The sequence below is a fragment of the Tenebrio molitor genome, chromosome 8 (genome assembly GCF_963966145.1).
Source record: "Tenebrio molitor chromosome 8, icTenMoli1.1, whole genome shotgun sequence".
In the NCBI taxonomy this organism is placed as follows: Eukaryota; Metazoa; Arthropoda; class Insecta; order Coleoptera; family Tenebrionidae; genus Tenebrio; species Tenebrio molitor.
Genome location: NC_091053.1, coordinates 16,223,356 through 16,247,005, shown reverse-complemented (window position 1 = coordinate 16,247,005; position 23,650 = coordinate 16,223,356). Strand labels below are relative to the sequence as shown.

At 38.3% G+C, this 23,650-nt stretch overlaps 1 protein-coding gene across 1 annotated transcript in view; it reads left to right on the top strand.

The window, feature by feature from the left end:
• The window catches only part of cac (cacophony), a 38,182-nt gene that overhangs the window by 5,437 nt on the left and 9,095 nt on the right, over positions 1–23,650 (top strand). The window contains exons 5-30 of the mRNA XM_069055220.1: positions 3,846–3,946; positions 4,213–4,368; positions 4,421–4,644; positions 4,692–4,795; positions 5,069–5,184; positions 5,244–5,405; positions 6,706–6,930; positions 6,992–7,419; positions 7,472–7,893; positions 7,944–8,246; positions 8,305–8,565; positions 8,623–8,766; positions 8,819–9,020; positions 9,067–9,231; positions 16,892–17,002; positions 17,939–18,022; positions 18,247–18,276; positions 18,653–18,709; positions 19,331–19,513; positions 19,620–19,711; positions 19,768–19,918; positions 19,973–20,100; positions 20,156–20,358; positions 21,047–21,258; positions 23,198–23,382; positions 23,441–23,450. Coding sequence (XP_068911321.1) covers positions 3,846–3,946; positions 4,213–4,368; positions 4,421–4,644; positions 4,692–4,795; positions 5,069–5,184; positions 5,244–5,405; positions 6,706–6,930; positions 6,992–7,419; positions 7,472–7,893; positions 7,944–8,246; positions 8,305–8,565; positions 8,623–8,766; positions 8,819–9,020; positions 9,067–9,231; positions 16,892–17,002; positions 17,939–18,022; positions 18,247–18,276; positions 18,653–18,709; positions 19,331–19,513; positions 19,620–19,711; positions 19,768–19,918; positions 19,973–20,100; positions 20,156–20,358; positions 21,047–21,258; positions 23,198–23,382; positions 23,441–23,450 — 4,459 coding nt within the window. The remainder of the gene's footprint in view (positions 1–3,845; positions 3,947–4,212; positions 4,369–4,420; positions 4,645–4,691; positions 4,796–5,068; positions 5,185–5,243; positions 5,406–6,705; positions 6,931–6,991; positions 7,420–7,471; positions 7,894–7,943; positions 8,247–8,304; positions 8,566–8,622; positions 8,767–8,818; positions 9,021–9,066; positions 9,232–16,891; positions 17,003–17,938; positions 18,023–18,246; positions 18,277–18,652; positions 18,710–19,330; positions 19,514–19,619; positions 19,712–19,767; positions 19,919–19,972; positions 20,101–20,155; positions 20,359–21,046; positions 21,259–23,197; positions 23,383–23,440; positions 23,451–23,650) is intronic.

The window sequence follows — 23,650 nt, the reverse complement described above, 5'->3', positions numbered from 1 at the left end:
TTGAAATGGAGAAGACAAAAATTTAAAAAAAAGGACAGAAAGAATGGAAAAAATAGGGATCTTATGGTTTTTAAAGACCGAGGTTTCAGTAATAAGTACAAAGAGGAAAAAAACAAAATGTGGATAGAAAATTTTAATTATAAAAAAAGAACTACCAAAAAAATTACTAACTAGATATTATAATTCATCCAATACTGAATGAAATAAGTGTTCTCATTCATGTCCGAAAAAAATTAAAATCAAAAAAGTGTATGAAAGATTTTATTGTAATTTTTGTCATGTGCGAAAACACTCATTATTGCATGTTGCATATTATTGTTCATTTAAAAAAGTGTGTCATAATTTATCGCGAAATGATTTGCAACTTTTGGGTCATAAATCTTTTTGGGTGCATTCTAAGGCAATAATTTCCTGGGCTATCAACGAACTGATAGTGTTTTATTAGTGCTGTAACGTCATAAATCTTTGGATGAGAGCTTCTTATTTTGATAACAGTGTCATTACCACACGATGAAGTGTTCTCGTCGGTAATAACGTAAACATTTTTTATTTGTGTGTATTGGAATAAAGTGGGACCGAGGAGGCATCCTTGAGGTACGCCATTGATGACATTGACATCACGTGAAGAGATGAGACGTTGTTGTCTATTTGTTAATTAGATGGATATGTATTTAGTGCTATTTGGATGAAAAACATGACAAATGATTTTTTAAGATATAGGGTGTCTCAAAATTCGCGAATTCCGAATTCAGAGCGTTGTAGGGGATCACTTCAGTAGTCCAAATATGGAAATTAAAAAAAACACCCTGTATTTCACGGAAGAGATAAGTAGAAAATTTCATTAAACGCAAAATTGTTACGAAAAGTGTAAAAAAAGTTAGCAAAAGGGAATAAATGTAGAAAAAATATGAGTTAAAAATAATTTTAAAATTGTTTATAATTATTTATGTTTGGCCAGAAATGATCCAGTCTTGTATTTATGTTGAATTGAACACAAAACTTGTAGCCAAAAGGAGAAGAAAAATATTCAAGAAATAAATAAACAAAAGTTGATAATAAAATAAATCGTAGAGAGAATATTCAAAAGAGTACAAAAAACCTAGGAAAACAACAAACAAAGAGAACCGATAAAATACTAAAAACAAATGCTTAGGTACAGTTGCGAGCATGAAATCTTGGTCTTCATTTTGAAATCTCCCGCTACTGTCACAAATTAAAAATTTTGCCTGCTTAATTAGGGAAAATGTCAATAAAACGTGATCAAAAAATTCAAAATTATGGCCCTAATATCGTATTGTAAGAGATGTCTCAGAAGCTAGGGTGGCAACCCAGTTGGGCTTCCAAAAAATTGACAAGATCTTGACAAAACAAGACAAATAGAAATTATTAGAGGTTATGCCCGTTTCACATTAGAGCACTTTCCATTGTGTCAAAGAATGACCTTGACGACCAAAATTGTACATATTTTTGGCAATAATACGACGGATGGAACTATTTAAACACAAAGAGGTGAAATACGCAAGTTAAAAAACAATATTATTCAAATATGTAATCGAAGATCGAGTACCGAAACACTGAAAAGAAAGTCCAAAAGAGACTAAAAACAAAAAAACACAAAGTAAATTGATGGAAACAGTTGAAAAACCATGAAGTTTGTGCTTTTCGAGAATCGAAGTTTTAATAATAAAAAGAAAAAAGAACGAAAAATGAACACAAAACCTATACACAATATACAGGGTATCTATAAATGATTGTCGGATCAAGCCAGTGTTGGAAAACATATTATTGCCGCATTTTTGAAACAGATGTCCAATTTTAATTTATTATCAACTGTCACTTCTGACATCAATGGATTGAGGTTTTATTCGCGCTTTTCAATCCAGTTTTCGTATCTTATATTGGTTTTATCACAGTTAATAAACACAAAAAATCTGTATTTTTTAAGCTAAACAAAATTTGTGAGAGTAGGATATAGCCAACAACCTAACCTAAAAATGTGACATTCAGAATTTGTCGAATTTATTCTACATACCGTATGTCCCCGGATTGAGTTCACAAGAGGAAAACAATTTTTTTTTGACTTTACGCAAAAACTTCAGAGGAATAACATTTTTTGCTTCATTTGAAACACCCATTTCTGTTATTAAAAAGTCTTCTTCAACACAGACTTAACATTAAAATAAAAGAAAATGCAGAAAAAATGTTTTACATTTTTTTTTTGGAAAAATCAAACAATATTTGAATAAAAAAGTATTCTATTAACTCTCCGCCGTTTTCTGCACATAATTCAACCCTACATCCAAGTTCTTTAAAACTATTTCGAATTTCTTTGATTGTTAATAATGCTACAGCGTTCCTTATGCGCTATCTTAGTTCTTCAGCACTATTGGGCAGGTCTTCACTATAATTTTTTTGTAAATTAGTTACTGATCCAGTTTTTTAGAAACGTTTTTATAAGCTTCTGCGCACCCATGCGTGATACATAAGTGTTGGGAAATTTTTCATAAAATTTTTAAATTATGTGCCGAAAACCGGTCCAACACAGGATTATAGCTATTTATTATACAAGTGTCTTATAAAGCAAATAAGTCACGAAAGAAATGTTTAGCCACGAGAGCTTGCTCGAGTGGGCTAATTTTTCTTGAGTGACTTATTTGCTGTTAAAGCACGAGTGTAATACATAGTTTTATCCAACACCTCCTTCTGTAACAGTTCTTAAAACATCATCAAAACCCAAACATTTATTTTATCTTTTAATGTAAATGTCAACGTACTCGTAAGCCTCAACAAATGATTTCATCTGAGATTCCTGTTTCATATAATTCTATTTTTATGTATTACATTTTTTGATTTTCAATAAACTGTTCAATTCTCTCTAAAATGTTTAATTATGGGTTCATAAGTCCACTAGTGTTTTATAGACCTTATAATATATTCAAAATCGGCATTATTATGACTTCATAATAAACAGGTGTTGGATAAAATAAATTATACAGGATGTCTCAAAAATCTTCTGCGTCTTATAAAACTCGTATAATAATTATACTATTATTGTATTGTTGATTTCTCCACACTGGAGGATAAGAAAGTGTGTCTAAAACATTTGCCGCAACTTTATAAGAACTTTGGCCTCTATGTGTTGTGAATTGTGACACCAATCAGTTTCTCCCAAGCTTCTGAATTCTTTTATTTTAGTATAAATTTAATATTTGCATATGTTTTTTAATTCCGTAACTGTGGCACTGTATCTGCGTTCAAAGTTATCGAAAGATTTGTAAACGTTTTCAATAACCTATCACTAACTAATCAACACGAATCATCTAGAACACAGAAAAGTGATACATTATTTACTCGTTCGTTATTTTAATTTGCCTTTCCTTTTGGACCTAGTGCACTGTGAATCCCACCAGTCTGTGAAAGCACTTGCCAAGAACCGGTGCATCTCATCACTCTCCCCCATTTACGCTCAACTTTATATTCTTGCAGATGAACTCCAATACGAAATTTCTACTATGAATGTACTCAATGTCTGTATATATCACGTTCCTATTTTTGGATGTGTTAGTTTCGAGCATTGTTTATCGTTTTGTAGCGGACTGGATTTTGATTACACAGATCAGTACATTTTGACAAACATCCACCGACAACGCCGCCCAGACCCGATCGTACTCGGGCCGGCAATCAGATTTTTTTTCTTGATTTTGCTGTGTGGTGTTGTTTTTTGTTTTCAGGTCGCATCAATTAGTACGTTTACATTGACTTAGTGTATCCGTATTTAAACACATAGTACCATAGCATAGTCGTATTTCGAAGTAGATGAATGGCTAGAGGCTAGTGTTTTGCAGGTGTCTGACGTTGTTCCTTCAGGATTTCGTAACAGTGGATCTGCGCACGTTGCGGGCTATTCGAGTGCTAAGACCTCTCAAGCTAGTCTCTGGCATCCCTAGTAAGTAGATGAAAAGTAGGTGTGTTCGACTCTCTGTGCCGGAGGCGACAGCGTCCCCTTGCCGGGACCTGTCGCCTCCTGTAGACTGTCGCATTTAGGTGATGCAATGTAGCCAAGTCTAGATTAGGAAGCTTATAATCTGGTGCTTCTTCTACTTCTTCTCTGTTTTGTGTTGACACGACTTCAGATTCTGAAAGACAAACCAACACTTGACACACCGAACTTAGACCCATCGAATCGACCCCATTAACTCTACTTCTGTGTAGGCCTGCAGGTCGTGCTGAAGTCCATCATCAAGGCTATGGCGCCGCTGCTCCAGATCGGTCTGCTGGTCTTGTTCGCCATCGTCATCTTCGCCATCATCGGACTGGAGTTCTACTCGGGAGCCTTGCACAGGACCTGTTACAGCCTCTACGACATCGGTTAGTACAACTCCTCACTCCCCCCCCACAACTTCTAAACCACCCCTTCCAGACGAGATAGCCAAAGAGGGAGACGCCGAAGTGCCCTGCAATACCGACAATGAGACCCAAGCCAAGGCTCAGGGCAGCAATTGGTGCCGCGACGGCAACTCCGTCTGTCTGGAGCGATGGGAGGGCCCCAACAACGGGATCACCTCCTTCGACAACATCGGATTCGCGATGCTCACTGTCTTTCAGTGCATCACCATGGAGGGCTGGACGTCGATACTCTACTGGGTAAGTACCAACTCCCCTCCCCCCAAATCTTCAATTTCTCCTTCCAGATGAACGACGCTGTCGGAAGCACCTTCAACTGGATGTACTTCGTCCCGTTGATAGTCCTGGGCTCGTTCTTCATGTTGAATCTAGTTCTGGGTGTCCTGAGCGGGTGAGTACCACCCCCCACTTGTCCCCAACCCTCTTTTCAAACATACCATCCGACAGAGAGTTCTCTAACGAGAGACTAAGAGTCGAACGCAGAGCCAAATTTTATCGAACCAGGTCGAAAAACCTGTTCATTGAGAGCTTCGGCCGGTACCTCCACTGGATAACCGAAGCAGGTGAAATTAAGCTAGCACCTAGCTTAATTCAGCTTAGCGTAAAATTTGGTCTCGACGCTGCTAGAACTAACCCTAACTTCCTTTTTGTTTGCTTTCGCTAGTGAGTTTGCCAAAGAAAGAGAGAAAGTAGAGAATAGGCAAGAGTTTTTAAAGTTGCGGAGAGCAGCGCAGCTAGAAAGAGAGCTGAACGGCTATGTGCAGTGGATCTGCAAAGCAGGTTAGCTAGCTCGATCGGAGACGAATCCTTCGAGGATCATGTTACGTTTGTGTTTGCAGAGGAAGTGATCCTGGCCGAGGAACGGACGACTGAAGAAGAAAAATTGCATATCATGGAGGCGAGGAGGAGAGCCGCCAAAAAGAAGAAGCTCAAGAAGATGGGGAAGAGCAAGAGTACGGACACGGAGGAGGAGGAACAAGAGGAGGAAGTGGGTGATGATGGTAAGAGAGACATTCTGATAGTTGTCAGTGCACTGATTTTGGAACTGTTCAATCATAGAAGAGACAATATCGTTAGGAAAAGACTGGGTTAGATTTTTCTCTTGTTATCGATAGAAAATCTTGTGCATGGTAATTTTTTCGATCACTCTATTAATATTGAGACGATCTGGACAAAGAGACATTTATTACATCACCCATTTTTCACCGATTTTTTCAATTTACATACTTGTACTGATATTCTGTTTTAATCCACAGTATTTCTTACAGAGTCTAAGACAAAGATAAAAGGTATGCCAAACTGATGGAAAATATTGTGCAAAGTGAAACCATTAGAATTGATTTGTTTAGCTGACATATTTAAAATCTCTGTAGTGCTTATACTGCGGGTTTTCTTACTCTTGAGGGGTAAACATCGATCACTCGAAACTTTTTCTATGACAGTCTTTCTGCATCGAAAAAACGACAGTGTTTACCTCTCCTTCTAAATCTTTAGACCTGTGTTGCTCCTTTTCATTCTTCAACCATTAAATTCATTTCATTCCATTTTATCTACTCAGACACAGATTTTTCTTGATATATAAAGAGAAATTGATAAATTTGCACTAGTAACGTTTCACGTTTTCCAAATTCGACTCTAGATAGATATTAAAGTGATTCAGGATTCTGTTAAAAGGAGACGATAGGTTAGAATTTTCTCAACTAACAGTTAAACTTTTACTTTACTACAACTTCCAGTTGACCTTGATACGATACACTACCAACCTCCGTTGCCAACCTAACCTTCTTATCCTAGGGTTGCCAACTTGACATATATTCCAACCCTACTACAAGTTTTATCACCGTTTTGAAACATCTCTTTTCATTCTTCCCAAAACCAAAAGAGCATCAGTTTCTTTGTATCATAGACAGAAGAAACAAAAAAGGTGTAGCTTGCCAGTAAAAGTTTAACTGCGTTTGGTACTCATTTCTTGTATTTACCAACAAAGAAAGCTTCACAGGTCAGCTTTGGCTGAAGTGCCTCCGCATTGCCGTATCTTAGCTGATTGGATAAGAATCTTGATGAGAGCAGTAGAGAATTAGAGTTTTTAATGGCGATGTAAATTTTAGAGTTAGTTCCGTTGATTCGTGCTACTCGCTGTAGATATAGCCGATCATGATCATGTAGGATCTAGACAGTTTGTAGGTTTTAAAATGACTCTTTAAAAGAATTTAACAGCAACAAGAAGACGCCTCGATTCGTATTTTAAAACGTATAAACCATCGATAGTCCAAATTCGACATTGTCGCATGTTGAAGTTAGTGTTGTTAACAGGATTTGGGCGGACGTCGTACATGAAGACGCGAGCGCAAGGCCAAGGAGGCTGTGCCAGGTTCTGGAGGGCGGAGAAGCGGTTCCGCTTCGGCATCCGCCACATGGTGAAGACCCAGTGGTTCTATTGGTCCGTCATCGTGTTAGTTTTTTTTAATACGTTCTGCGTCGCCGTCGAGTACCACGGCCAACCGGAGTGGTTGAGCAAATTTTTGTGTAAGTGTGGGAGCGCGATCGCCGGATCTGGCTCCCATTGAATCTGCTTGGTTTGTTGCAGATTATGCCGAATATGTATTTTTGGGCCTGTTCTTGTCCGAGATGTTCATCAAGATGTACGCCTTAGGCCCGCGGATTTATTTCGAATCAGCCTTCAACCGTTTCGACTGCGTCGTCATCACGGGTTCCATTTTCGAAGTGATTTGGTCGGCGGTGAAGGGCGGCTCGTTCGGACTGTCCGTGCTGCGAGCCCTCCGCCTCCTGCGCATCTTCAAGGTGACCAAGTACTGGTCCTCGCTGAGGAACCTCGTCATTTCGCTGCTCAACTCGATGCGATCCATCATTTCTTTGCTGTTCCTCCTCTTCTTGTTCATCCTGATTTTCGCGCTGCTCGGCATGCAGCTCTTCGGCGGACAGTTCAACTTCGAGAACGAGACGCCGCCGACCAATTTCAACACCTTTCCGATCGCACTCTTAACAGTATTTCAGGTGAGGTGGTCGGGTGGCCGCTCTGCGCCGCAGCTCACTCTCCCGTTTGCAGATTCTGACCGGTGAGGACTGGAACGAGGTGATGTACTACGGGATCGTGGCCCTCGGGGGCCACGAGAACGGCGGTATGGTCTACTCTTTGTACTTCATCATACTGATGCTCTTCGGTAACTACACTTTGCTCAACGTGTTCTTGGCCATCGCCGTCGACAACTTAGCCAACGCCCAAGAACTCACGGCTGCCGAAGAAGAGCAAGCGGAGGAGAACAAGGAGAAGCAAGCGCTCGAACTGGAGAAGGAGATGGAGGCGCTCCAGATGGAGGGGTCCAACCCGAGGGTCGAGGTGTGCCCTCCCAGTCCGGTCAAGAGTCGCAAGAAGAAAGACGAGAAGCCTTCGGAGGAAGAGGAAGAGATCGTCGGTCCCAAACCTATGCTGCCATACTCTAGCATGTTTATATTATCTCCCACTAATCCGTAACACCCAGACACGCCCTTTGTCGCTCGATCTCACCCTTCTGTTGCAGTGTTCGAAGATTTGCGCATGGAATCGTCAACTTGCGTTACTTTGATTTTTTTATTATGATCGTCATCTGTCTGAGCTCGATGGCGTTGGCGGCCGAAGACCCCGTCAACGAGGACTCGGGCTGGAACTTAATACTGGACAGATTAGATTACGCTTTCACTGGAGTGTTCGCCATCGAGATGCTCCTCAAGATCGTCGATCTGGGGATCATACTCCACCCGGGCTCCTATCTGAGGGAGTTCTGGAACATCATGGACGCGGCCGTCGTCATCTGCGCCCTGGTGTCCATGGGATTCGACGTTGCGTAAGTAGCGTCCTCTTCGGGGCCACCCCCGAGACTCATTCCGCTCTTGGTGTTTCAGCCAAAACAAGGCGGGCGCTAATTTGTCGACGATTAAGTCGCTGAGGGTGCTTCGAGTGCTGAGACCGTTAAAAACAATTAAACGAGTGCCCAAATTAAAAGCAGTGTTCGACTGTCTAGTGAACTCATTAAAAAATGTGATAAACATTCTTATAGTGTACATATTATTCCAGTTTATATTTGCTGTGATCGCCGTTCAGTTGTTCAACGGAAAATTTCGACACTGTACTGATGCAAGTAAATTTACAGAAGCCACGTGCCAGTAAGTCCCCCACCTCCACTTCCTAGCCTTCTTATTTTCAACGGTTTTCGCTTCCAGGGGTCAGTATTTTATTTTCGATGAAGACAATGATGTGCCTCGAGTAGAAAAACGAGAGTGGAAGCTGCAGAGTTTCCATTACGATGACGTAGCGATGGCCATGTTGACGTTGTTCGCCGTTCAGACCGGAGAGGGTTGGCCTCAGTGAGTACCGTTGCGTGGGTCTCGACCCCGATTGAAAATCTTTCCCTTCAAGGGTTCTCCAACATTCGATGTCTGCCACATACGAGGATCAAGGCCCCATACAAAATTTTCGAATAGAAATGTCCATTTTCTACATTGTATATTTTGTAGTGTTTCCATTCTTCTTTGTAAATATATTCGTAGCCTTGATCATCATCACGTTTCAAGAACAGGGTGAAGCGGAATTGCAGAGCGGTGAAATCGACAAAAATCAAGTGAGTGGGTGGTGGTGTGAGGGCACGAATGATCCTTCTGTTGCAGAAATCTTGTATAGACTTCACTATACAGGCGCGCCCCCTCGAGAGGTACATGCCGAACAAGAGGAACAGCTTCAAGTACAAGATCTGGCGGATCGTGGTATCCACACCTTTCGAGTACTTTATAATGATGCTGATTGTATTTAATACGTTGTTGTTGATGATGAAGGTATGTATCTCTTGTATTTCGACCGTTACAAACAATGCAGACTCACCGTGTCTTTCAAACTGGAAGAATTCGTGGCGGAGCGTCGGCTCGGAAAATATTGACACGGGTATTGAAAGAATTTGAACATTTTATGCGGCGCACGAATCTGCGAGAGAAAAGCGACCGATTATCTATTTTTTTGATGGAAAAAATTAAATAATGGAGGTTGTTGATCTAACCTCACTTACTCTGAACTCGTCAGGGTATGTTTTAAACGTAGTCCACGAAAAAAGGAAATTTGTCCGATATAAACCGCCCAGCAAAACACAAACGAAACTTACATTTTTTAATAAATTAGGAACACATTTTTGAAATGACAATCACCCAAAAAAGTATTGGCAACCGTAAAACAATAAATCCCTAGTTTTTCTTTTAATGAATTCAATAATTATTACCTAATCGTTTCTTGAAAACTCTCGTAAAAACCGTAATATTGTAATTTCCTTATACATTTGTCAAATATACAGGGTGTCTCAGCTAAGACTTTCGAGCCTAATATCTCGATTATTTGCCAACGGATTTTTATGAAATTTAAAATGCAGATATTTTAGACCGTGCAGGTTCAATTAGTAATAATAAAATTACCTCAAGTTAAAAAATGTAATTTTAACACATGTTTCCTTTATCAAAAATTATGCACAATTATTATTGGATTGTTAAACATTAAAAAATAGGGGTCTACACAAACAATTAAGTAAATCACTTGTCTGATTCAACGAAAAGATTAAATGTTGTCGTTAAAAATTTAATGTAAAATTTGAAGGTATTTGAGCAGTTACCTTTTGAAACAATTGGTGATTAATTTCCAAGCAACATTTTGTACACTCTTTACAGTCTGTCAAAATTGGGCGCGCTTTATTAGAAACGTCAAATTGTGAAAATTATTGAAAATACTCTAAATATAGACTACAGCGGCAGAAATTTCAATATTGTTGAAAAAGGAAAAAAAATTGCCTATGGAGAGTGTCATAAGAACTTCAATGACGCAGTTGGTTTTCTCGTGGAACACTATCCAAATGTAGGCTTTATAAAATATAAGGTTAGGAGAGTCGTCAATTTATGTCAATTTGAAGACACAGGAAGCGTACGTGAACTAAATTCCCTTGCTAAAATATCCCGATCGTGTTTTAGTCCTTTATGGAAGAATTAAAGCATCCAGTATAATAAATTACGTCCAAATGTTGTTTTTAACTTTGTAAGTGTTTGTAAGGTTAGCAAGATAAACGTCAAATATGTCATCTGCGCTTCTGCGAAAAGGGATGACCAAAATTCTGCAAAATTGCGCGTTTGTTTCATACGCGTCTACGTTTTTGCATTTGCAGCCACGTTTAACACGGTTTTTTGCTTTTTTCTTGCAAACCAGACGTCTTTCAAGGACGAGTTTTTCCTTACAGCATTTTTATTGACGATCAATTTTTTATGTAAATCTTAATTGATTCAACATTTTAAAAAGGCATGTAAAAATTACGTTTTTAAGACTTGGGTGATTGCATTAATGGGATTTTATTCTTCACCGTCTAAAATATCTGCATTTTAAATTTCACAAAAATCCGCTGGAAAATAACTGAGTTATTAGGCTCGAAAGTCTTAGCTGAGACAGCCTGTATAGTTGACTGAAGTTGCAAAAAACCACTTGTCATTTGCAACAGCGTTTTTCTCAAATTTTTGAACCAAATAAAGGTACAAAGGAACCAGAAAATCATAGTTTGGGCTGAATATTTTCCATATAAGTACAGTTTTAAAGTAATTTCAAATGACTAATGGCATAAAAGTGCAAATGTAAAGTGTTTTTTTGCAACTTGAATCAACTTTAGAATCCTAAAATAATTTACTTTAATGGAAAATTCAAACAATCTTTCTTGACATTGACACGAAAAATCTGTTTTTAGAATCTGCGTCTCTAATAGGTCTATTGTTGTATTCAATTTGGAGTCGTTTATGACTATCTCTTAAAGCACTCGTAGTTTAATAGATCTCTAAGAAAATTTTTATCAATATTTCAGTGTATTATTGTCATTTACACCAAAAAACTTCCAATATTAATGTTCAAACTCTACTTTTTAACATATGTTGCAGATGTAGTTGCATCCGTTACCTTGAATTTGCAATTAATACAAAATTTCCTAGAATTTGAAAATTTAATTTTTTTATTTAAAAATTAAAACAAGGGTGCAAATTCTAAAAAATAACATAAAAAACTTGTTTTATAAGGGCATTGGCGCACTCGTTCCATACAAAACTCCCCTACGGGTCGTTTTCTACACCTGGAACTCGTGCGCCAAATCAACCCTCATAAAACTCGTTCTTTAATATACTATTATTCGACCCAAACTATTAACGAATAAGGAACATGTTTTAATTTTCAAATGGAAGTACAAAAATAACATAATGTAATCATTACAATGTGAGCAATTTGTCTTCTATTTCCTTGTTCAAAAGTGGGGTTATGTTCTTGTCGTAGGTTCTACGTATGTGAGGTTATGTCAAAATATGAGACTAGCTCGCTTCCTCCAAAGTAAATTTCCGAAGGATTCATTGTTAACTATTTAATTTAAAACATTTTCAATAATTGTGTTGAATAACGAAATACACTGCGCCGCAAAATTAACGCATAATTTAGAAAATTAATCGTATTTCTTTTTAGAAAATTTTTCACTGCCATTTGGAAACCAAAAATGTTCATTCGCATTATCTTAAAGTTTATATCCGATACTCATTAGAAAACCACTTTTCATAATGCATCATTTAAAATTTAAATTTACAGGCTTTTTTAAAGTTTTTACACAGTATGCGCTAATTTTGCGGCGCAGTGTAATAATGAAATAACAATTGGCAACATTGGCTCTCTTATTTGTTTACATTTGCAAAATTTGCTTAATAAAGTCTGTCTCAATTCTAAATTTCCACCAACACTGCATTCTACGTTGGAAATACAACCGGCAACACTGTTTGGTGAAAAATGCGTCAGACTGTATTTGTTAGATTACACAAGCCTGCACTGATTTCGATGTTTGCATAAAATTGACAGTTTTTGAACAATTTCGACCCCCTGATTACGAAAATGATTTTGGTTTTGCGCTATCACGTCTAATTTTTTCACAAATCGTTTTTTCTTAAAATTGAAATGTTCACCTAGAATGAATGAATTATTTCAAAATTTCGATATTGTAATATCGGACAACAATATGGATATTCGAAATTTCCTTGTTTTATTTGCGAGTGGGACTGCCGGGCACGAGACAAGCATTGGACTCAAAAGAAGTGGCCTTTAAGAACTAGACTTGTACCGGGAAGCAATAATAAAAAATAATTTAGTTGTATCCTAAAAAAGTAGTATTAGGTACCACCAATGCATATCAAACTTTGTTTGATGAAGCAATTTGTAAAGCCTCTTGATAAAAATGGACAATGTTTCAAGTATTAATGTACAAAGTTACCAGATCTCTCCAATGCCAAATGAAAAGAGGTTAGGAACTCAAATAAGATCTTTGTACAAAGGTAATGATTTTCAAAATTCTATGAATGTTGTTGAAAGGAATGCCTGGACGGCATTTAAGAACGTCATAGAAAAATTGCTTGGAAATCACAAAGATGAAGACTACGAAAATATTGTAAGAATCATGTTTAAAAATTTTCACATCTTGGGATGTAAAATGAGTTTGAAAGTGAATTTCCTCTTTTCGCACTTAAATCTTTTTCCTAAAAATCTTGGTGCTGTCAGCGAGGAACAAGGGGAACGTCTTGACCAAGATATAAAACAAATGGAGAGGTGATATCAAGGAAGATGGAGCGTATCAATCATGGTAGACTTTTGCTGGATGTTACAGCGCGATGTACCCAAAAAAAATATACAGCAGGCAATCAATTAAAAGAAGTTTCCTCACAAAGCGTTAAAGATGCCATTCTCATAAGGAATAAAAAAATTAGTTAGATTATTAACCAAGAATTATTATAAACATCTTATTTTCCTAAATAAATTGCTTAATTTTTTTTGTTAATTGTGAAAAAACCTGACGTGATACAAAAAAATGAATTGTATTTTTGTAATCAGGGCTCCAGTGTTATACAAAATCAGTTATCAAAATCAAAACATCGATTAAAAAGTTTTGTTTTGCAGGCCTGTGTTATCTGTCAATTTCCGTTTTTACAACTCAAAATTTTAGAATAAAGGAAAAGAACGAAAACTTTTTTAAAATGCAGCAAATAAGTAGGTATAAAATCAAATTCTAAAAGCAAAATAAACTTATGAACTAATTTTAATGTTTTCGAATCATGTTTCTGAAAGGCTTTAAGGCCTCGAGGGCAATTAGAAAAGCCCAATTTACCCAGAAACGAGTTGCATACAAAATTTTATGGTTTGAAACGACGTCCCTGAAGCTTCCAAATCTTTTTAAAATGGTTTCGCATTTGCTTTTGACAGTTTTGACCAAGTTTTCAAGACCTGTCAGAAATGTAACGTTGAATGTGTTGTCTAGGGCAACGGTTCGTTATCTCCTCATTTTGCTTTAGGGCAGTTAAGAGGCAGTTTACAAAGGAGAAAAATGAGAATTTAAGACAGTTGAAAACAATAAAATAATTTAAAATTGTGCTATATCTTCACGGTTGGTGACATTGATTAAAAGTTTGAATTACCGGATGATTTTAAATGATTGTGACATTTTTTCACAGATTGGTAATATTATTGTTGGTTATTCTGCTTTTTAATGTGATAGTTGACATAAACATAGGCGTCCTCGCCTATTTGACACAATTTATTACTACATAAAATGTCAAAATGACGTACGTACGCCAATGTGTTGATTAAGGTATCAAGTTTGCCAAAATAATTTATAAAAAATGTTCCCAACTTAAGAAAAAAAGTCACAATCATTTGAAATCATCCGGTATTTATTAATATTGTTTAAAATGAATCTAAATCATGATTGATTTGTTAATTTGGGCCAGATTATTAAGAAACTGTGACATCGAAACATTTAAATATAAATAGCGAATTTCAAAATTCAAGGTGAGAAGAAATTTGTTTGTTGTTGCCGCGAAAGTGAGGTTATGTTCGAATCACAATTTAATTTTTTTCTGTAATAAAATGAATCCTCTCTCAAGATTCTCTGCGGATCCGTGAGTTGCGCATGCAACAACTTGTCATTTGCAAATTTTCACAAAGATCGGAGCTAAACGAGATTGATTCTCGAAAATGAGTAAAAATCGGTCGATATTTTCCGAGCAAACGTCCAGACCTGTAACAAAAGTCGGCAGTGTAGGTTTAGCAAAAGACAACAACAACACACCAAATTTTATGCAATCTGCACACATTTAAATGCATACTGGATGAGCAAACGCATTGTGTCTCATAAAGTCTTCATTTTCAAATCGCTTACATGACAACAGAACACGCTACTAAGTAAAATCGATGTGTTAGATAAGTTCTGATGCGAAACTAGACCGAAATTAGACTAACCGTACTGACAGTTAGCGTACATCTAGATCGATGTTTCTCGAACAATTGGCTATACTATAGTGTAAAGAGTAACTTTCTTAGTGTCGTGCTGAATACATTCTGGCATGCTCTGTGACTGCTGTTTGCTTCGAAGTAAGTCATGTTATGGATAATCTCTAAACGAACAATCGTTAGAAATCGCTCAGACTTGCTTAAAGTTTTTTTTTTTGTAAACGTTAGATGATGGAACTTTTTGCAAGTTGTGTTCTCATGATCATCATGTCTGAGATACTCTTTTGGAAACATTGCATAACACCTAAGCATGATTTGTGTGTAACTGTTGAAACCCAAGCGACAAAGATTCAGATGGCACCATTGTGAATGTATTTGGGATCCTAGACTAAGACAAATTCAAGGATTGTCTTGCATTGCTCTGGCTGCAGTGCACTTGTACAACACGAATCCTTGTAGTTCTCTCATAGAGTATTATCCACAACTGAACCTATCCCATTCGTGTGTTATGTTATCGATGTGTCGTTTAGTCGGAGGAGAACCCACCGAAAATAACACTCTCTCTCTTCTAATTAATCAATTCATTCATTCCGAACGATTATTATTACATCTTGTGTTATTTTTGGTGAAGTGTTGATCACCCAATCATCGTCGATGTGTCCGACTGAGTTTGTAAATATTTGACGTTGTGTTCGATGTCTATGTTTTCACACACAGTGAGACTCAAAAGTTCCACAGTAAAAAAATACACAAAACAGAAAAAAAAATGGAAAAATATAGAGTGAAAAAGAGCCAAATCAAAATAAAGATCAAGAAGCGAAAAAAAAACAGTTGAATGGCAAAAATGGCGGATGCGCCGGGAAAGAATTATTATCTTTTTAAAAAATCCACTCTGGAAATGTTTGTTTGTCTTTGCTTTTTATATTTAAACTTGAAAAAGAATAATTTTCTCTGATAAGAAATGTCAAAAAAACTCCTGTTTGAAAACTTGCCTCTCAAAATACACATCTATTTTGACATTTGAAATTATGTGGAATGTTTGATCCTCACTGTACAGTACAGTGGCGAGCACGGAATTTCGCACACATTGGACATTTCACTGACTTAATTTTATTAAAATGAGATACCTACTGGCGGCAGTTTCGTGACAGTTTAGGTGAAACATCAGTCATGATCACATATATCATGCGTATCCCACCTCATTATTGATTATAATGACAATAAAGCTTAGACTAGATAGTTTTTTTTAATGACGTACAAATTGGCGTGCGAAATTCCGTGCTCCCCACTGTACATGCACCTGTTTATCGGGAAACGATTTTGTTAGTAAAAATTTGAGATTGTTGTTTGACGGAACAAATTCCAAAATTTGATTGATCTGAACGAATCACTTTGAAATCCGTTCGAAAAGATGCAAATTGGATTTTTGTCAAAACCGTAGAATACAGAGATCTGTTATACCGACATCGAAAATCGATTTTTCGAATGTTACAAACGAACCCACCTCTAGCAGAAATTCCCTCGATTAGCGATAACGGTGAATTGGGAAGTTTTACCGCGAGTCTCGATTCTTGAAGCGAGAACTGGCAATCGTCAGGTAAAACTTCCCGGACCACCTGAAATTAGATAAGAAAAATAGCTGTAGAAAAGTGTATTGGAAAGTCTGGCCACGTGTTGTGTGTGTTTTGACAGTTTGACAAGCAAAGCGATATCTACACCAAAACGCTTAAGTACCTCAACTGGGGCTTTACGGGCATGTTCACAGTGGAGTGCATCCTCAAGATCCTTGCCTTCGGCGTTCGGGTAAGAAGCGTAGACTAAAACCTGTCCGAAGCAGGACACCTCCCTTTCTCTTTGTTTATTTGAGTCGCGACAGAGATCAAACCGACTCCCCTTCCATCCTCCCCTTTCTGCTACACGTTCACTGTGCTTGCTGTATGTCTGCACGGCTGTTGGGTAGCTGCAATGCATGATGGTCACACTGAGATACACACTACACCACAAGAACGAAGATTTGGAAGAGCGAGCGAATCTCGATCATAAAATTGTTTTGTAGAAGATGCGGACAAAATAGTACCTAATACGTAAAACACTGGCCCTGCCGACTTTTTGACCTGCGAGACAGGTAGGCGTCTCGCTTGTAGAGTAGTTGCTACATTATGTAAGTTGTTGTAGTACCACGAGTCACCGCCCTTGTTGTCCGACATCCTGGCAGCAATGAATATTCTATTTACCTTCCTCTTCCTTTGTGAGACCGTTCTCAAGCTCATCGCTTTCGGCATCAAGGTAACGTTGACAATCACCATTTTTGCCAACATTTTATTACACTTTTTAGGTATTCCACCGACCTCCATATTGTATCGAGTAGTTTTCGTAGATATTTCATATTACGTCGTGTTGCACCTTTTTTTTTAATACATAGATAGCATAGTTTTGGGCAAGAGTAGTTAGAGCAAGCAGAATTTTTCTAGGCACTGTTTCCCATAGACGAGAAAGCAGTTTTTCATTCGTATTTTGCTTCGGATAGACGCATGGTTCATACAGTAATCAGTCCTGGTCCTTCACCCCCTTGTTCAATTTGGTTTTTTTTTTGTATTCTAGATTTTACTGCTAGACAACCTTCCAGAATGACATAGAGCACACAATTATTTTTTCCACCTTGTCGAAACACCTACGTCTTGGATTTTGCATCTGGACCTGCAAAATCTACGACGGAGGACGTCGCATCCACAATCCCCAAATATTCTCCCTCTCCCATAGATACAAATTTATTTTGATTAATAGATTTCAAATTTCCAGTGGTAATCAATAAGCTCACTTGGGATTTACAATGTAGAATCTTAGACAACCCACGTCCCCCACCCTTACCGAAATGATGTAGGAAACGTAATTTGATAGATCTAAATTTGCTTGTTATTTTTTTATTTGCTTCATGTTGTCACCAATAAATTCAAAATCAGATCCGCACAAATTTTCTCTCCACTTCTATTTCGTCAGTATTTTTTTTTGTATATTTTACGACTCTCTTCTGCAAGATTTGAATTTATCTGCGACAACATTTAGCAACAGTACAATTTGACAATTACCACAATTACAAAAACCCATATGCGGCCGGTCTGTTCTGAACTCACCAGTGTCCCAGCAAATCGATCAATAATTTTGCTGGCACACCTTCAGCCGACATAGTTGCGGTCACTTCCTAATAAAATTTTGTTCCGACAGAACTTCTTCAAGGACCCGTGGAACACCTTCGATTTCATCACCGTGATCGGGAGCATCGTCGACGCCATGGTCGTCGAATTCGGAGTAAGTTGTTTTTGAAAGATTTCCGGACAAAATAAATATTGTACATACTTTACAAACAAATATTACCACTACACAGATAACACAGTATTTTTCCTCGATTCGTCGACAAAGGTACAGATGGATAAGATATTTTTGTTTCCACAGCACTACCGCATTGAATGTTATTGCACAATATGTCCGTTTTCTAATCACACTTTACTAAATTGTGTTTTGTTCACTTCAAGGAAAGGGCAGCGAAAATATCGAAAGAGAGGGTACGTTTTTATTCGTAATACGATTTCTATATTTTTTTAAGTGATCAGATGACCTATAGATAAGTGTTTAGACAGATTAATAAATTATGAATTAGGCTTAGATTCGAAATAGGTATTTGTAAAATTGTTAAACACGAACTGGTGCTTCTAGTGACACTTGTTATTTTGGGGCAAAACAGCACGAATAAATTAAAAAAAATATTTGTCAGGTGTTCTAATTTGTGGCGACCAGTGTATTGTGTATGTTTTTCAAACAGTTCTGATTCTTGCTCTTTTGCCAACAAATCCTTGTTCTATAACGAAGGTTAGTTTTAAAAATAATGTCTTAGATGTAAATTCACTGTTAGATTTTGCTTTAACCTATTCCTTTTTGTAGTCTCGAAAACCTGGAGCAAAATTAGGTACCTTTGATAGCATCGTTAAGTGGATACAGGTATACATTTGAAGATTTTAATAAGCTGTTTGTAATAAAATCCCATACAGGGGGTCAGAAAGAAGTACCAAAAACTCGCCACAACTTGACAAATAACGTACAAAAAATGAATTGACGAGTGTATTTTTTCGTTGCAAAAAATTCTCCGAGATCGTGAATCGTTATTTCGAAAGTTGTGGGAGTTGCGTTTTTTCTCGCCCTGTGCAGAATCAACTCCGAAGTAATTGCGCTTCAAGCTCTTAACTTATTAAAATCTCTGAATAAGAATCAACATATCATCTTTGGAACGGCTGGCATGCGGTCTAAAAATGCATGCATGACAGTACCGGAGGTTTAGTAAAATGTAGTTTCTGTTTTCATTAGTTTTGTATAAGAAGAGTATAGTTTTCTGCTTGGTAAGTATGAGCAGTCACACGACATAGAATACACTAACAAACTACATATTACATTCCCTATACATGACATCGTAGATTGAACGCGACTAGAATAAAAGTTTAGTGTAGTTCCAGTGCCCGAAGTAGCGTTAATGTAGTTCGAATAGAGTGCGAATGAGATTTGGCGCGATCATCATCGTCTCGACTTGTGGACTCGTCCGACTGACGGGATCGTGGTGTTTTTCAGGAAAACTTTATCAATGTCGGATTCTTGAGGCTGTTCAGGGCGGCCCGTCTGATCAAGCTTTTGCGTCAAGGTTATACAATACGTATTCTGCTGTGGACGTTCGTTCAAAGTTTCAAAGCTCTTCCCTACGTCTGTCTTCTCATCGCCATGCTGTTTTTCATCTACGCTATTATCGGAATGCAGGTAATTAATTACATTTAGTCGCTACTATGAATTTCCCTTGTAGACATAGCAAAATAATCAAGTACTCGGCTTCGCCTCGTGCCTGAAACCAAGTTTTTGTTTTCAGGTGTTTGGAAACATTGCAGAAGTCCCTAGCGAGTCCATCACTCGCCACAACAACTTTCGGACATTCATCCAAGGACTCATGCTGCTGTTTAGGTACTTTTCCAAAAAGACACCTCCCAACAACCCCTCAAACATTTTTGTTTCGACAGGTGTGCGACAGGGGAGGCTTGGCCTAACATAATGCTCTCTTGTATCAAAGGACAACCTTGCGACCCGGAAGCGAAGAAACCGGCCAACAGTTGCGGTTCAAATATCGCCTATGCTTACTTCGTTTCGTTCATTTTCTTCTGTTCGTTCTTGGTGAGTCCCCCATAAAAAAAAACCTTCACGATTTACTCCTGTCTCTCCCTTTAGATGTTGAATCTGTTCGTCGCCGTCATCATGGACAACTTCGACTACTTAACCCGTGACTCTTCCATCCTGGGGGCCCATCACCTGGACGAGTTCGTCCGGATTTGGGCCGAGTACGACCCGAACGCTACGTAATCCAGACTTGCCACACTAACTTTCCGAATAATTCAATCGGGACAATTTCAGCGGGAAAATACACTACGTGGAGATGTACGACATGCTGAAGAACATGGACCCGCCTCTGGGCTTCGGTAACAAGTGTCCCAACCGTCTCGCCTACAAGAAACTGATCAGGATGAACATGCCCGTCGATGACGAGGGCAAGGTCAACTTCACGACGACGCTGTTCGCCCTGATCCGGGAAAATCTCAACATCAAGATGAGATCAGGTGCGTGAACAAAATGGCCGGTTTTGAATTTGGCGCGCTTTAGGTAGACGACCTTGAGGGCGAGTTCGTGAATTTTAAACTTGGCGCGCTTTTGGTTTTATGACGTTGAGAGTACCTACCAGGGTAGGTCAGTGATTATTTTATTGGTTCGGTACTAATTACTCGTATAACAAAAAAATAATTAGTATAATTTATTAAGGTAAAGCAAGCGCTTCCATAATGGCAGCTGTAGTGTTGCCAACTTAACTTACATCCCTAAACAGTAAACCTAACAAAAGTCAAGTTACTAAACAAACATCGGTGAGCCTTTAATGTATCTGTCACAATAGTGTTAATGGTAATGTCAATGTTAGTGTTAGCCAGAATGTTAATCTTCAGAACATTGGTGAAACGTTCAACCGTTCACAATAATGGTGATGGTGATGTTAATGTTAGAAACGATGTTAAGAGATCCAGAAAATGTCTGGTTCTTTAACATCTTCGTTAACATCTACCAATCACCATCGAGAATTTCACGCACGCGCAGGCACAGTGACAGTTCACACCACGTTGACAGCTGTAAGAGTAACATTCCGTTAACATTATTGTGAACACTGGACTACTAACATCACCATTGCCATCTCCACTAACATTATAACATTACCACTAACATTAACACTATTGTGACAGACCCATAACGCTGTTTCAGCCGAGGAGATGGATCAAGCCGACGACGAGCTCAAGGAGACAATCAAAAACATTTGGCCGCTGCAGGCCAAGAACATGGTGGACCTGCTGGTCCCCCCGACCGACCACCTAAACAACGGAAAGTTGACAGTCGGCAAGCTGTACGCCGGCCTCTTGATCCTCGAGAGCTGGAGGTGCACCAGGTTCGGTCAAGTGGAACCGACCGGAATCCCGGTAAGTGCGATTCCGCGTTAGGCGAATGTCTTTATCAATAATACTGACCGGTCGATATCTGTGGCCAACGATCGGGGTGCGTCTTCGAGTGCACCCGTGAAAACGGTCAAAATCAAAATTGTAGACAAGTTCAGACAGAAATATCGCATTCTCCGCAATCGAAGAGTACGTTCGCAAAGAACCAACGAATGTTGGAGATTGTTTTCGAAAGATAGGTGCATTTGATTAGGGGGTTCCCTCCACTACCCTTTGTCCAACGCAATTGTGTCGAAGGACAGTAGCGAGTCTTATGTTTCTGGAAATTTTCTTTAGAATGTGGAAATCATAGTTTAGGTGTTTAGTATGTGTTAAAATGAGAAATAGTAGGCACACTGATTGTTGTAGTAAATGGACCCCATAACCACACAGAACATAGTAGAGTCTCCCCGATTTTCTTTATAATACATTTTCATTTTTGTATTATAAATGAGAAATTAACACGAATTGTTCAGCCGATGTCAGCCAGAGGGCGGGGTTGCTCAATGACACACGAGGGAGGATCGCGGCACGGAGATTTTGCAAGGTTCAGATGGAATCGTCGGCCATGTTGGCAAGATGGCGGCAGAAATCATTTTAAACAAAATTTTAGAATCCTCGAAGTAAAAACAAATCGGACCAACTAAACTTCAGATTCAGTTCAGCGTGGATTTTTTCCCTCCAAATTAACTAAACATAAAAATAAATTGCACTACAGAGTGAGAGTAAATAAAAACCGAATGAAATATTTTCGTCACGCGAATGTATCAGATTCGGTGCCAACCTAGAATTTATATTTGATAAGTTCGATGCCTTCCGGACAAATGGCCGCCGCGCGACCTTGAAGCTTCACACTCGGAATCTTGATTATTCGTCTGAAATTTACAAAATCGCCAACTTGCTGCTCGCCCTCACCCGTAGTTGCGCAAAACCCTCCGTCGATTGTGAATAAGAAAAACTACAAGTTAGATGAGAAGTAGTAACCCTATAACTGTTGTATATTTATTTCAGGGTTTTGGAAATAGTCCCTCAGCAAATCACGCGGTAGTATAATAATTATCCCTTTTTCATTTTCTATATTTTTCTTAGATTTGTACAATATACAAATTCTCATTCATAGTACAGTCCTGTAGTAGTAATTTGGTATATACATATATTTTTCTATATATTATATTCTCGTTAGCATAATGTGCCTGTTTACTGCACTTTGGTTGCGTTCTATATACTTGAGAGTGCATTTATCTGTTCTGCAAGTTTTAATAACTGTCTGTATTTTGTCTATATCCGTAGGTAACATATTTCTGCATGTTTTAACTATTTTTCACTAACATTCTACGAGATTTATCAAGTTTTCATGTTGGCATGTTTCCACAATATTTCTATTTCTGATTGTTTCATTTTTATTACCGAAAATAGAGTCGAGAGAACGATTTTGACGTTCACTTGTTCATACAAAAGTAAAAAATCGCAACCAGTAAGTATACATATATCGCTATCGACTCACCACCGACTCAACGTCATTTCAATGTAGCCAAATCCGGTTGAGTCGGTGGTCGCTCACTTGATATTCGCTTCTTACGAAGTATCGGTAGATTTCGTATTGCTTTGAGTAATTCTTGTACCATAATTAGAGAGAGAGATAAGGTAGAGTTGAGAGTATTTTTGTATTATTCGAGTTCCTGCATGTCTTTGCTAGTGTGTTTTGATACACGTCGTACCGACGTCTCTTTTGGCCACATTTCGTATAACCATAAACGACTAGCGAACTTTTTAACTAGCACTAGTACAGTAGCGTTCGTTGCTTATTGATTTTTTGGTGATAACAAAGAGTGAAGAAATTGATTTAAAAAATAATAATAATGAGAGGAAACTCTGCGGTCTGTTAGAGTAGAACTGGTTAAAGCTAAAGTTTGTTGAATGACAGAAAGCGTCGTTTTTTGACTGCCTGTTGGATATGGCCGGTCACTTGGGCGGGAGTCGAACAGGTTCGATGAGCTTAGAGGGCGCCCCGCTGATGGGGGGCCAAGAGGCCCAAGATTCGCACGCCCACGAAGAAAGCTCCTTGGCCACGTTAGCACGAAGGAACACGAAGAGAAATCGATCCATGAGGTGAAGTTTCGACACGATGACACTTTGACGAAATTGTAACGTTCTCTTTCTGTTCCAGGAACAAAAAGGTGAAAATGAGAGATTTGGCGGTAAATTAGTCTTAGGTCAAACATGTTTAGGTTTAAATTATTAGTAATGAAAGTCAGCAGTCATAGGTAATTGTTGGATGTTCGTTACAGCTGCAGAGATAATGATGTTATTGTTGTAAGTTAGACACAAGATTAGAAGGTATTTTTTAGATTCTTAGTCACTACGACAACTACAGAGT